This window comes from Dendropsophus ebraccatus, chromosome 10, assembly GCF_027789765.1.
Source record: "Dendropsophus ebraccatus isolate aDenEbr1 chromosome 10, aDenEbr1.pat, whole genome shotgun sequence".
NCBI lineage: Eukaryota > Metazoa > Chordata > Amphibia > Anura > Hylidae > Dendropsophus > Dendropsophus ebraccatus.
The window spans coordinates 102012981-102027534 of record NC_091463.1 but is presented as its reverse complement, the minus strand read 5'-3'; the positions used below and the strand labels follow the sequence as shown (position 1 = coordinate 102027534).

Sequence of the window (14554 nt, the reverse complement as noted above, 5' to 3'; positions counted from 1 at the left end):
TGATAAAATGTATAGTGTAGTATAATAGGCGATACAATGTATAGTGTAGTATAATAGGTGATACAATGTATAGTGTAGTATAATAGGTGATAAAATGTGTAGTATAATAGGTGATACAATGTATAGTGTAGTATAATAGGTGATACAATGTATAGTGTAGTATAATAGGTGATAAAATGTGTAGTATAATAGGTGATACAATGTATAGTGTAGTATAATAGGTGATACAATGTATAGTGTAGTATAATAGGCGATACAATGTGTAGTGTAGTATAATAGGTGATACAATGTATAGTGTAGTATAATGGGTGATACATTGTATAGTATAATAGGCGATACAATGTGTAGTATAATAGGTGATACATTGTATAGTGTAGTATAATAGGTGATACATTGTATAGTGTAGTATAATGGGTGGTACAATGTATAGTATATTAGGTGATACAATGTATAGTGTAGTATAATGGGTGATACATTGTATAGTGTAGTATAATAGGTGATACAATGTATAGTGTAGTATAATAGGTGATACAAAGTGTAGTATAATAGGTGGTACAATGTATAGTGTAGTATAATGGGTGATACATTGTATAGTGTAGTATAATAGGTGATATAGGTGTACAGTGTGTAGGTGTAGTATAATAAGAGCTGTTCCCCTGTCTAGTATAATAAGAGCCGACAGGCGGTAACCCTGGTCCCCCTGGTCCCCCTGTTATTATGTGGCAGGTCGCCCTATACCCCTATAATGCAGGAATCTACATAAGTGGCGGTGTCAGACGCAGGCGTCGGCATTTACACAATTACAGATTTCGCAGCATCTGACAAAACTGGATTAGAAATGTTTTGTGTTATTACTGGGATATAAAGGAGGCAGCGCGGAGGAGTCAGGCGGAAATGTCAGGGAAGTCATTAATACAAATGTCAGGGTACGGCAATAACCAGCACCAGGGGGGCACCGCCGGCTAATGGAGCCCACTATGCAGATGACTGGTGTAAGTGACTGCAAACACGCCGCTCACTGCTCCCGCAACCTGTTTATGAAGTGTCGCTCCTCCAGATGATTATTGCTTTCTGTCCCTGACAATGCGGAGGCCACAGCGGAACATTGTGTGATGGGAGAAGAGACTCCGGGGATGTAATGGACAGCGGGCGGAACAGATCAGAGGGGGCTCCTGGTGGTCACACACAGGGGGGGAGATGCAGCACCAACAGTGGAGATCACACACAGGGGGGAGAGCTGCAGCACCAACAGTGGGGGTCACACACAGGGGGGGAGCTGCAGCACCAACAGTGGGGGTCACACACAGGGGGGAGAGCTGCAGCACCAACAGTGGGGGTCACACACAGGGGGGGAGCTGCAGCACCAACAGTGGGGGTCACACACAGGGGGGGAGATGCAGCACCAACAGTGGGGGTCACACACAGGGGGGGAGCTGCAGCACCACCGATGCGGGTCACACACAGGGGGAGAGCTGCAGCACCACCGATGGGGATCACACACAGGGGGCGAGCTGCAGCACTAACAGTGGAGGTCACACACAGGGGGAGAGCTGCAGCACTAACAGTGGAGGTCACACACAGGGGGAGAGCTGCAGCACTAACAGTGGAGGTCACACACAGGGGGAGAGCTGCAGCACCAACAGTGGAGGTCACACACAGGGGGCGAGCTGCAGCACTAACAGTGGAGGTCACACACAGGGGGCGAGCTGCAGCACTAACAGTGGAGGTCACACACAGGGGGCGAGCTGCAGCACTAACAGTGGAGGTCACACACAGGGGGAGAGCTGCAGCACTAACAGTGGAGGTCACACACAGGGGGGGAGCTGCAGCACTAACAGTGGAGGTCACACACAGGGGGAGAGCTGCAGCACCAACAGTGGAGGTCACACACAGGGGGCGAGCTGCAGCACCAACAGTGGGGGTCAAACACAGGGGGGAGAGCTGCAGCACCAACAGTGGGGGTCACACACAGGGGGGGGAACTGCAGCACCAACAGTGGAGGTCACACACAGGGGGCGAGCTGCAGCACTAACAGTGGAGGTCACACACAGGGGGCGAGCTGCAGCACTAACAGTGGAGGTCACACACAGGGGGAGAGCTGCAGCACTAACAGTGGAGGTCACACACAGGGGGGGAGCTGCAGCACTAACAGTGGAGGTCACACACAGGGGGAGAGCTGCAGCACCAACAGTGGAGGTCACACACAGGGGGCGAGCTGCAGCACCAACAGTGGGGGTCAAACACAGGGGGGAGAGCTGCAGCACCAACAGTGGGGGTCACACACAGGGGGGGGAACTGCAGCACCAACAGTGGAGGTCACACACAGGGGGCGAGCTGCAGCACCACCAACAGTGGGGGTCAAACACAGGGGGAGAGCTGCAGCACCAACAGTGGAGGTCACACACAGGGGGCGAGCTGCAGCACCACCAACAGTGGGGGTCAAACACAGGGGGAGAGCTGCAGCACCACCAACAGTGGAGGTCAAACACAGGGGGAAGAGCTGCAGCACCACCAACAGTGGGGGTCAAACACAGGGGGAGAGCTGCAGCACCAACAGTGGAGGTCACACACAGGGGGAAGAGCTGCAGCAAAATTTTGACTTGTCTCTTTCTTGGGGGCAGGCCCACACATCCTCCACCAATGATGCTCTGGACCCGCCCCCGAGGAACTTGAGAAGTAGATTATAACGTAAAATTCCTCTTGCATACAAGACTATTATAATTTGTGCACCACTGGTTACCAGATTAAGAAGATGACATTTTAAGGGAATTCGTAATTTCAATGAATAAGAAAGAAAATTCCAGCATGGCCAATAAGTCAGCAGAACTTTGGCGGGATGTCACTATGGCGGCTTTATCTTGTATTTTGTAAGGTTAGGGAATCGTTTAATATGCTAATTAAAATCCAGCCGTCTGTGAACGAATGGTCTCCTGGTAAAATGGAAAATGCTGCTTAGAAAAAAAAAATCTTGAAGAGGTGGTAACGCTGGAAAGTTCCTGCGACTCCCTGAAAAGTTCTCGGACGGCGCAGGTGACTTTGTCTGGCTGACCTGCCATGGGCCGCTGCTCGCTGGATCTGCTGATTCATTCCACAGAACTGCCGCAGTATTTATTCTGACACTTTAATTAAAATACGACCACTGCCTCGTCCCAGGCATGGGAAAAAAATGGCCGAGTGAGACGCGGGGGCAGCGGGGGACACTTACCACCATACGAGAAGAGAGAAGGGCCCATACATCATGGCTGACCGGCCGCTCCTGACATTATAAAGTAATCCCCCTCAGAAGCTTAATGCAGCTTCATCAACAGACAGAGAATGTGATAATAATCGTACATGGAAGATACCGGAATCTGATCAGCAGCTGATCTCCTAATAGATAAAGGAGGAGTCGGAGTGCTTACATATAGAGAGTGAATAGGAGATATATAGAAACTAGTAGGTGCAGTATAGAATTGGTGGGTGTGGCCAATTATTAGTGGGTGTGTTAAGGCCTACAAGGCAATTAGCATAAGATTGGTGGGTGTGGTTAATGTTTTGTGGGGGAATAAACAAACTAGTAGGTGATCTATATGATAAGTGGGTGTGGCTAACTGATAAGTTGGTGTGGTTTCAGTATATGGTAGATAATAGGTAGAGCACATGATTGGTGGGTGTGGCCAATGATCAGTGGGTGTGGTTTCTTTATGTTTTAAATAATTATTAAGTACGACACACTTGGTGGACAAGTGGCAGAGAAAATGATTATGGGTTCACACTATGTAAAAATGACGGCAATCCTGCAATAATCGTTGGGAGTGGTTTTAGTATATGGTTGATAATTATTGAGTACAGCATAAAACTGGTGGGTGTGAACAGTATTCAGTGGGTGTGTATTCAGAAGAAGGTAAACAATTACAGCACAGGACTGGTGGGTGTGGTTTCATTATACAGTATATAACATATACAGCACATGAACAGTGGGTGTGGTTTCAATACATAGTACATAACAGTTACAGCACAGGACTGGTGGGTGTGGTCAATGACCAATGGGAGTGGTTTCCGTATATAGTACATATCAGTTACAGCACAGGACTGGTGGGCGTGGCTAATGATCAGTTGGTGGTGCAATCAGTACAGGCCATTAATGTTATACCGGTATGGTACATGTTCTCAGGTAGGAGTAATTTACAGCTTTGTTTCTCACCTTCTTCTGGGTCTAGTGTGAACAGCTTCTTCACCATCGGCTCCAGGTCTTCCCTCGCTGTAGTCTTTGAAGACGGACATGTGAGATGGACGAGATCTGGAATAAGATATTAGTCAGGTCATGGAATGCGACTTCATGGCGGTTGTACACTCACCATCTGGGCTCTTCTACACCGCTGCTGACGGTCTCAGACATATGTAGAGACTATCCATAAAATGGGGATTTGTTCCTATTGTCATACTCACTTCTTACACCTGGAGATGGGCATGCTGTGCCTTGTAGTGCCATCAAAAGAAGACACCACCCTCCCACCCTTTTCCCCCAAAATTCATGAAAATGAATGAGGCTATACTTTTGGGTGTTGCTCCTTCCCATAATGCTTGATGTGTTTCCTCATTAAGTGAAGTAAGGCAACAATACTGAAAGAAACGGCGCATAAAGCGGCGTAATTAATAGACGCGACGCGGACAAATACAAACATCATTTGCTTCTACAAAGCGACTGTCTGATGCCCATTGGCAATCAAAGGACACGTTAAGTCTCCAAAGACTTTGGTATACAACTTCCATAAACTTTTAATGAACTGGATTTTTTTCCTTTATCACTGGAGATCAAAGTCGCAGGAAGGTACAATCTCCTTTTCATGTTTAATAATAATTAGTCTCATCTGGTTTGGTGCGGTAATCCGATCATAGCGTAAAACAGTGGGGCCTATGTAGTCTGCAACCCCGACAATTATCTCGCCCACTGACACACAGAGCCGGGCCGCGCAACTGGAGGACGGCCACGCCGAGCGCTGAGATGGAGACAAACGCATTCATCCCAGCTTAATGAAATCAGCTCTAATTATTTACTATACTTTTATTATTATTATTAATATTTTCTGCCCAAAGCCACAATGTAACAATGACATAAAAGGACTTGGCCAGATCCTCCATCTTTAATGAGCGAGGTGAAGAAATGGGGATGAAACGCGTTGCGTCCGGCTGTGTTGTGGATGCGGCTCAGGCACAAAGAACTGTAACTACAAGTTCAGGAATCACAAAAAATTACAGTATTATAGGGAAAGCTGGGATATAACCAACATGGCTGCCGCAAATACTGTCACCCAGCTTTCCCACATTCCTAAATATGACTAGTTTTGCAGTGGTCCAGTTGTGTCATTCAGGGGTCTGGGAAAGCTGGGTGGCTATATTGGTCGTCACCAGCTTCCCTGCACTCATGGCAGTGTCAGAGGTTCTGTGCAGAATCAACCTAAAAGGGGTACTCCGGTAGGAAAAAAAATGTTTTCAAATCAACTGGAGTATATTCTCTCCAGTCTGACACAGCGCTCTCTGCTGCCACCTCTGTCAATGTCAGGAACTGTCCAGAGCAGGAGAGGTTTTCTATAGGGATTTGCTGCTGTACTGGACAGTTCCTGACATGGACAGAGGTGGCAGTAGAGAGCACTGTGTCAAAATAGAAAGAATACACCACTTCCTGCAGGACATACAGCAGCTGATAAGTACTGGAAGACTGGAGATTTTTTAAAAGAAGTACATTACAAATCGATATAACTTTTTGACATCAGTTGTTTTTAAGATAAAATCCTGCTAGCAGATGCACTGGTCAGGAAAAGCCAAGTGTTAACACAAATACATCATCACAGCTACCAGATGGGTTATTACCCAACTTTCTTGGAGAGTTTGGCAAAATCTACCCTCCATTCCTATTTCAGCTATACCAAGCAGGTGTATAATTCAAGAGTCTAAGAAAGCTGGGTGGCCATATTGGTTGTCATCATCTTTCAGTGGGAAATATTAAGTGATGTGTATGAAGCTGAATAACCATCTCACTGGGATGAATACGGCTAACACAAGAGTTGTCATCCAGCTTTTCCAGATTCCTGAACTATTCAGATGTTCCGAAGATCCAAGGATTCTTCAGTCCTCCTGCTGTTGCAGAACTACAGATCCCATGATGCCTGGAGGGCCAAAGCTTTAGCAGCCCATAAAGTAATGCTTTAGATCCTAGATACCTTGATGTGCAGACGATCACTGAGAGCATCTAGAGGTGCAACAGATCAATGTGATGTACTGTCCAGGATCTTAGAGAAGCAGGGTAGCCATATTGCTGGTCACAGTCCCGAGCACGAGAGGTTTTCTATGGGGATTTGCTGCTGCTCTGGACAGTTCCTGACATGGACAGAGGTGGCAGCAGAGAGCACGGTGTAAGACTGAAGAGAATACACCACTTCCTGCAGGACATACAGCAGCTGATAAGTACTGGAAGACTGGAGAGAATACACCACTTCCTGCAGGGCATACAGCAGCTAATAAGTATAGGACCTGAGATTTTTAAATAGAAGTAAATCTCTATAACGCCAGATGTACTGTTTAGGATCTTAGAGAAGCTGGGTAGCCATATTGCTGGTCACTGTCTAGGAATTGTCCAGGGCATGAGGGGCAGCCATATTGCTGGTCCCCCAGCTTTCCCTTTAAATCGTTCCTGTCCCCCCATCCCCCCGGGGGCGGAATCTTTGCTATCTTTTAATCAAACTACTTAGCAGATGAGGAACGTGCCGCTAAGAAGGGAAACATTACGGCAAAGACTAATTGATTTAAAATAGGTTTTATAGATTTTTGCTCCAGTCGGTTATAAAATCATCAAAGCCGCCGCCATTTAATTTTAATCTCGTCTTTCTGGTGTCATTCCGGGTCTGACGGACTCATAAAACCTCATCAGCGCGTCCCCTGATTATGTTTGATTTACTCAGGTGGAGTGGCATTAGTTACGGCGCCTGCCACCATTTGTCTTCAGGTAATTCTCCGGGGAGGAAGAGCGATGAGCTTCTCTACACGACTCCATCATTAGCGCTGGGGGGATTTTTTAAGGGGGCCCCCCGAGCGAACGACTTTGGTTCCGGTCAGCTGGCGATGGCGATGATGGGGCTGTCATCCCGGCGGCTGATCAAAGACGGGAGAGATTTGTATATTTATCTTCAGCAATTGTCTGACGGGGAAGATCGCTCACTCAGATCTCATTTACTCTTAATGAAGTGAATACACAATGCAAGGATGGATGGTAGGCGGAGGGCGGATGGAACCGCGGCGGCCCACTAAGTGTATGGGGGGGGTGAGCAGAAGATCGAGGGAGTGACAGGGCGCCCGCTCCGGGGGAATGATGACCCCAGCAACAAGGAGGAAACTGGAGGTCAATGGGGTGAAGGGGCTGAGGACCTGGAGTGCACAAATCTCTCTGTACTGACACACCGTTACAATGTATCAGTGCAGGCTGCTTATAAGAGGGCTCTGTTATAAAGACATCACAGGGTGCCCTCCATCAGCGAGAACGGGGGACGCAAGGTGTCCTTGTATTACATATATGTCATGAACATTCCTGGCTGGAATATATATATATTAGCTGCTTGTATTGACTGGATACAAGTGTAACAAACCCTCAGCTGTAAGCAGGCCTATATCTGCCCAGGTTTCCAGGATATAATCTTACAGAAATAAAGACATCTAGGAAACAGTGGAATTGAAGCCCGGAGTCTTGCCGTGACATCAATGGGATTCAATGTCTCGGTTCACACTATAAACTCTGCTGCGTTTTCTTTATAATGCAGATTTGAGCCAATTCCGCATCGGGTATCTTGGACACGGGTCATCCTGACTGAACAGGATTAAAGGGATAGTTCATCAAAAAATGTTTTATTTCAGATCAACTGGTGGCAGAAAGTGCCAGAGGTTTTTAATTTACTTCTGTTAAAAAATCTTGTCTTCCAGTACGTATCAGCTGCTGTATGTCCTGCAGGAAGTGGTGTATTCTCTCCAGTCTGACACAGTGCTCTCTGCTGCCACCTCTGTCCATGTCAGGAACTGTCCAGAGCAGGAGAGGTTTTCTATGGGGATTTGCTGCTGCTCTGGACAGTTCCTGACATGGACAGAGGTGGCAGCAGAGAGCACTGTGTCAGACTGGAGAGAATACACCACTTCCTGCAGGACATACAGCAGCTGATAAGTATTGGAGGACTGGGGATCTTTATACAGAAGTAAATTACAGATCTCTGGCACTTTCAGGCCCCAGCTGATTTGAAAGAAAAAATCTTTGGTGAACAACCCATTACATATACCAGATGAAACCTCAGAAAGCACGCAGCAAATCAGCAGCAGAAATGCAACAATAGGATTCAGATTCCTTCTGCGGATTCCCAGACGGATTTCTCCTACTTCTAGTTTCTTCAGGCTTCCTGCTTGGAAATAATGTGTAAAGGTGTCAGGATTCCATGGATCCGTGGATACGTGGCAGACCCCCACAGTGATACCATCGGATAAAGAGAGTCTCCGTCTGATCTTTATCACATCTATAAAGGGAGGGAGCTTTGCGGCTCCAATTCTCAAGGAAAACAACAGCGCAGCATTTGTCTTCAGTTTGAAGGTTTTTGTTAGTGAGGAAGAGAATGAGGTAAAGACGCGAACGGGGATGACGCTCTGGGACAGCGGCCGCGCTCCCCCGCTTACAGACCGCAGCCGAAAGGAAACAAGACGTGAATAAAAGAGGGCAGGTCAAAGGTCAATAGAAACAGACAGGACTGATACAGCGTCTGTGGCTGCTGCAATGTGATGCCGGCTCTGAGGAGGTCACCACAGCAGCACAGAGCACATCAGCAGAGCTATGCACTGCACTCACTGGGCATACAGGTGACATTAATACTTACAGGTGTGTTTGATGCAGGTGTTGGTGGAGGAGCAGAGCTCAGTCATGTGCACGGACGTCTGATGCTCCTCATCTGGAGGAATTGTCAGTACAGAGATCTGTGGAAGAGAAGGGCGCATAGTCACCGACTAACAGACCGATAATACAAGGAATACAGAATACACCATATTATAGATAGATAGATAGATAGATAGATAGATGTAAAGTAGCTTGACGGCACTCCAGATAAGGTGAAAAAAAAAGGTTTACATTTATTCACAAAGTGCACAGCATACAAAGTAATTAGGCAACGTTTCTGTGGCCTCTCACCACCATTTTCAAGCCACAGTAGTGAACAAACCATATTCATTTATATCTCCTATCTATCTATCTATCTATCTATCTCCTATCTATCTATCTATCTATCTATCTCCTATCTATCTCCTATCTATCTCCTATCTATCTCCTATCTATCTATCTATCTATCTATCTATCTATCTATCTATCAATGTATCTCCTATCTATCTATCTATCTCCTATCTATCTATCTATCTATCTATCTATATATCTATCTATCTCCTATCTATCTATCTATCTATCTATCTCCTATCTATCTATCTCCTATCTATCTCCTATCTATCTCCTATCTATCTATCTCCTATCTATCTATCTATCTATCTATCTATCTATCTATCTCCTATCTATCTATCTATCTATCTATCTATCTATCTATCTATCAATGTATCTCCTATCTATCTATCTATCTATCTATCTCCTATCTATCTATCTATCTATCTATCTATCTATCTATCTATCTATGTATCTCCTATCTATCTATCTATCTATCTCCTATCTATCTATCTCCTATCTATCTATCTATCTATCTATCTATCTCCTATCTATCTATCTATCTATCTCCTATCTATCTATCTCCTATCTATCTATCTCCTATCTATCTATCTCCTATCTATCTATCTATCAATGTATCTCCTATCTTCTACCTATCGATCGATTGATCAATAGAGAGAAGAGATAGATAGATAGATAGATAGATAGATAGATAGATAGATAGATAGATAGATAGATAGGAGATAGATAGATAGATAGGAGATAGATAGATAGGAGATAGATAGATAGGAGATAGATAGATAGATAGATAGATAGATAGATAGATAGATAGGAGATAGATGGATAGAAGATAGATGGATAGATAGATAGATAGATAGATAGATAGATAGGAGATAGATAGATAGGAGATAGATAGATAGGAGATAGATAGATAGGAGATAGATAGATAGGAGATAGATAGATAGGAGATAGATAGGAGATAGATAGATAGATAGATAGATAGATAGGAGATAGATAGATAGGAGATAGATAGATAGGAGATAGATAGATAGATAGGAGATAGATAGATAGGAGATAGATAGATAGGAGATAGATAGATAGGAGATAGATAGATAGGAGATAGATAGATAGGAGATAGATAGATAGGAGATAGATAGATAGGAGATAGATAGATAGGAGATAGATAGATAGATAGATAGATAGGAGATAGATAGATAGATAGATAGGAGATAGATAGATAGATAGGAGATAGATAGATAGATAGGAGATAGATAGATAGATAGGAGATAGATAGATAGGAGATAGATTAGATAGATAGATAGATAGATAGATAGGAGATAGATAGATAGATAGATAGATAGATCGATAGATATGAGATAGGAGATAGATAGGAGATAGATAGATAGGAGATAGATAGATAGATAGATAGATAGATAGATAGATAGATAGGAGATAGATAGATAGATAGGAGATAGATAGATAGATAGATAGATAGATAGATAGATAGGAGATAGATAGATAGATAGATAGATAGATAAATAGATAGGAGATAGATAGGAGATAGATAGATAGGAGATAGATAGATAGAGAGATAGAGAGATAGATAGATAGATAGATAGATAGATAGATAGATAGATAGATAGGAGATAGATAGACACATTGTGAAGTTCTGTACAATAAACTGTGAGAAGTTTCCGGATAATCTAGTTTGGTGCCAGGAGAACAGATTTCTCATCTGATGGATTAGAACACAATTCACATCCGGTTTTCATGACATGAGTTTAATGATAGAAAACAATCCCGTTATGGCGGTGTAGCCTGTGCAGTAGATGGCGGTGGTTTTCTGTGCGCGGTGACAGGATCACTTTATTATTCTCAATTATTTACTAATATTTACAGCAGATTTGGAGCCAATTAAATCTCAGATGTCGACAGAACTCAGAGCAAAAGCTTCCACCATCTGGCGTCTCCTTGAGAAATAGGAAAATTACGCGCTTTGACTGAACCGTACAGCACAGAATACACCGCAATGCCCACACACTGCACCGCATACATACCACACAGCATACACACTGCACCGCATACATACCGCACAGCATACACACCGCACTGCATACATACCGCACAGCATACACACCGCACTGCATACATACCGCACAGCATACACACTGCACCACATACACACCGCACAGCATACACACCGCACAGCATACATACTGCACCGCATAAACACTGCACCGCCTACATACCATACAGCATACACTCCGCACAGCATACATAGCGCACAGCATACACACTGCACCACATACATACCACACAGCATACACACTGCACCACATTAATTCCACACAGCATACACACTGCACCACATTAATTCCACACAGCATACACAGCATACATAGCGCACAGCATACACACCACACAGCATACACACCACACAGCATACATATCGCACAGCATACACACCGCAAATCATACACACCGCACAGCATACACACTGCACCGCACAGCATACACACTGCACCGCACAGCATACACACCGCACAGCATACACACCGCACAGCATACACACCGCACAGCATACACACCGCACAGCATACACACCGCACTGCATACACACCGCAGAGCATACACACCGCACAGCATATACACCGCACCCCATACATACCGCACAGCATACAAACCGCACTGCAAACATACCGCACCGCATACATACCGCACAGCATACATACCGCACAGCATACATACCGCACAGCATACACACCGCACTGCATACATACTGCACAGCATACACACCGCACAGCATACACACCGCACAGCATACACACCGCACAGCATACACACCGCACTGCATACATACCGCACAGCATACACACCGCATACCGCACAGCATACACACCGCACAGCATACAAACCGCACAGCATACACACCGCACAGCATACACACCGCACAGCATACACACCGCACAGCATACACACCGCACAGCATACACACCGCACAGCATACACACCGCACAGCATACACACTGCAACGCACAGCATACACACCGCACAGCATACACACTGCATCGCACAGCATACACACCGCACAGCATACATACCGCACAGCATACACACCGCACAGCATACACACCGCACAGCATACATACTGCACAGCATACACACCGCACAGCATACACACCGCACAGCATACATACTGCAGAGCATACACACCGCACAGCATACATACCGCACAGCATACAAACCGCACCGCAAACATACCGTACCGCATACATACCGCACAGCATACATACCGCACAGCATACACACCGCACTGCATACATACTGCACAGCATACACACTGCACCGCATACATACCGCACAGCATACACACCGCACAGCATACACACCGCACAGCATACACACCGCACAGCATACACACCGCACTGCATACATACTGCACAGCATACACACTGCACCACATACACACTGCACCCCATACACACCGCACAGCATACACACCGCACAGCATACACACCGCACAGCATACACACCGCACAGCATACATACCGCACAGCATACACACCGCACAGCATACACACCGCACAGCATACACACCGCACAGCATACACACCGCACAGCATACACACTGCACCGCACAGCATACACACCGCACAGCATACACACTGCAACGCACAGCATACACACCGCACAGCATACACACTGCATCGCACAGCATACACACCGCACAGCATACATACCGCACAGCATACACACCGCACAGCATACACACCGCACAGCATACATACTGCACAGCATACACACCGCACAGCATACACACCGCACAGCATACATACTGCAGAGCATACACACCGCACAGCATACATACCGCACAGCATACAAACCGCACCGCAAACATACCGTACCGCATACATACCGCACAGCATACATACCGCACAGCATACACACCGCACTGCATACATACTGCACAGCATACACACTGCACCGCATACATACCGCACAGCATACACACCGCACAGCATACACACCGCACAGCATACACACCGCACAGCATACACACCGCACTGCATACATACTGCACAGCATACACACTGCACCACATACACACTGCACCCCATACACACCGCACAGCATACACACCGCACAGCATACACACCGCACAGCATACACACCGCACAGCATACATACCGCACAGCATACACACCGCACAGCATACACACCGCACAGCATACACACCGCACAGCATACACACCGCACAGCATACACACTGCACCGCACAGCATACACACCGCACCGCATACATACTGCACAGCATACACACCGCACTGCATACATACTGCAGAGCATACACACCGCACAGCATACACACCGCACAGCATACACACTGCACCGCACAGCATACACACCGCACAGCATACACACCGCACAGCATACATACTGCACAGCATACACACCGCACAGCATACACACCGCACAGCATACACACCGCACAGCATACACACCGCATTGCATACATACTGCAGAGCATACACACCGCACAGCATACATACCGCACAGCATACAAACCGCACTGCAAACATACCGCACCGCATACATACCGCACAGCATACATACCGCACAGCATACACACCGCACTGCATACATACTGCACAGCATACACACTGCACCGCATACATACCGCACAGCATACACACCGCACAGCATACACACCGCACAGCATACACACCGCACAGCATACACACCGCACTGCAAACATACCGCACCGCATACATACCGCACAGCATACATACCGCACAGCATACACACCGCACTGCATACATACTGCACAGCATACACACTGCACCGCATACATACCGCACAGCATACACACCGCACAGCATACACACCGCACAGCATACACACCGCACAGCATACATACCACACAGCATACACACCGCACTGCATACATACTGCAGAGCATACACACCGCACAGCATACATACTGCACAGCATACACACCGCACAGCATACACACCGCACAGCATACACACCGCACAGCATACACACCGCACAGCATACACACCGCACAGCATACATACCGCACAGCATACACACCGCACAGCATACACACCGCACTGCATACATACCGCACAGCATACACCACACAGCATACATCCCGCACTGCATACATACCACACAGCATACATACGGCACAGCATACATACCGCACAGCATACACACTGCACATCATATACACTGCACCACATACATACCACACAGCATATACACTGCACCACATACATACCATACAGCATACATACCACACAACATACACACTGCACAGCATACATACCACACAGCATATAC

The 14554-nt window shown here is 46.3% G+C and overlaps 1 protein-coding gene across 2 annotated transcripts in view; it reads right to left on the bottom strand.

Moving 5' to 3' along the window:
• LOC138802421 (rab proteins geranylgeranyltransferase component A 1-like) overlaps nt 1–14554 on the bottom strand; it is an 88136-nt gene that overhangs the window by 4447 nt on the left and 69135 nt on the right. For both annotated transcript variants that reach the window (XM_069985705.1, XM_069985703.1), the window contains exons 12-13: nt 8883–8979; nt 4184–4279 (exon numbers count right to left, since the gene is read on the bottom strand). In XM_069985705.1, coding sequence (XP_069841806.1) covers nt 4184–4279; nt 8883–8979 — 193 coding nt within the window. The remainder of the gene's footprint in view (nt 1–4183; nt 4280–8882; nt 8980–14554) is intronic.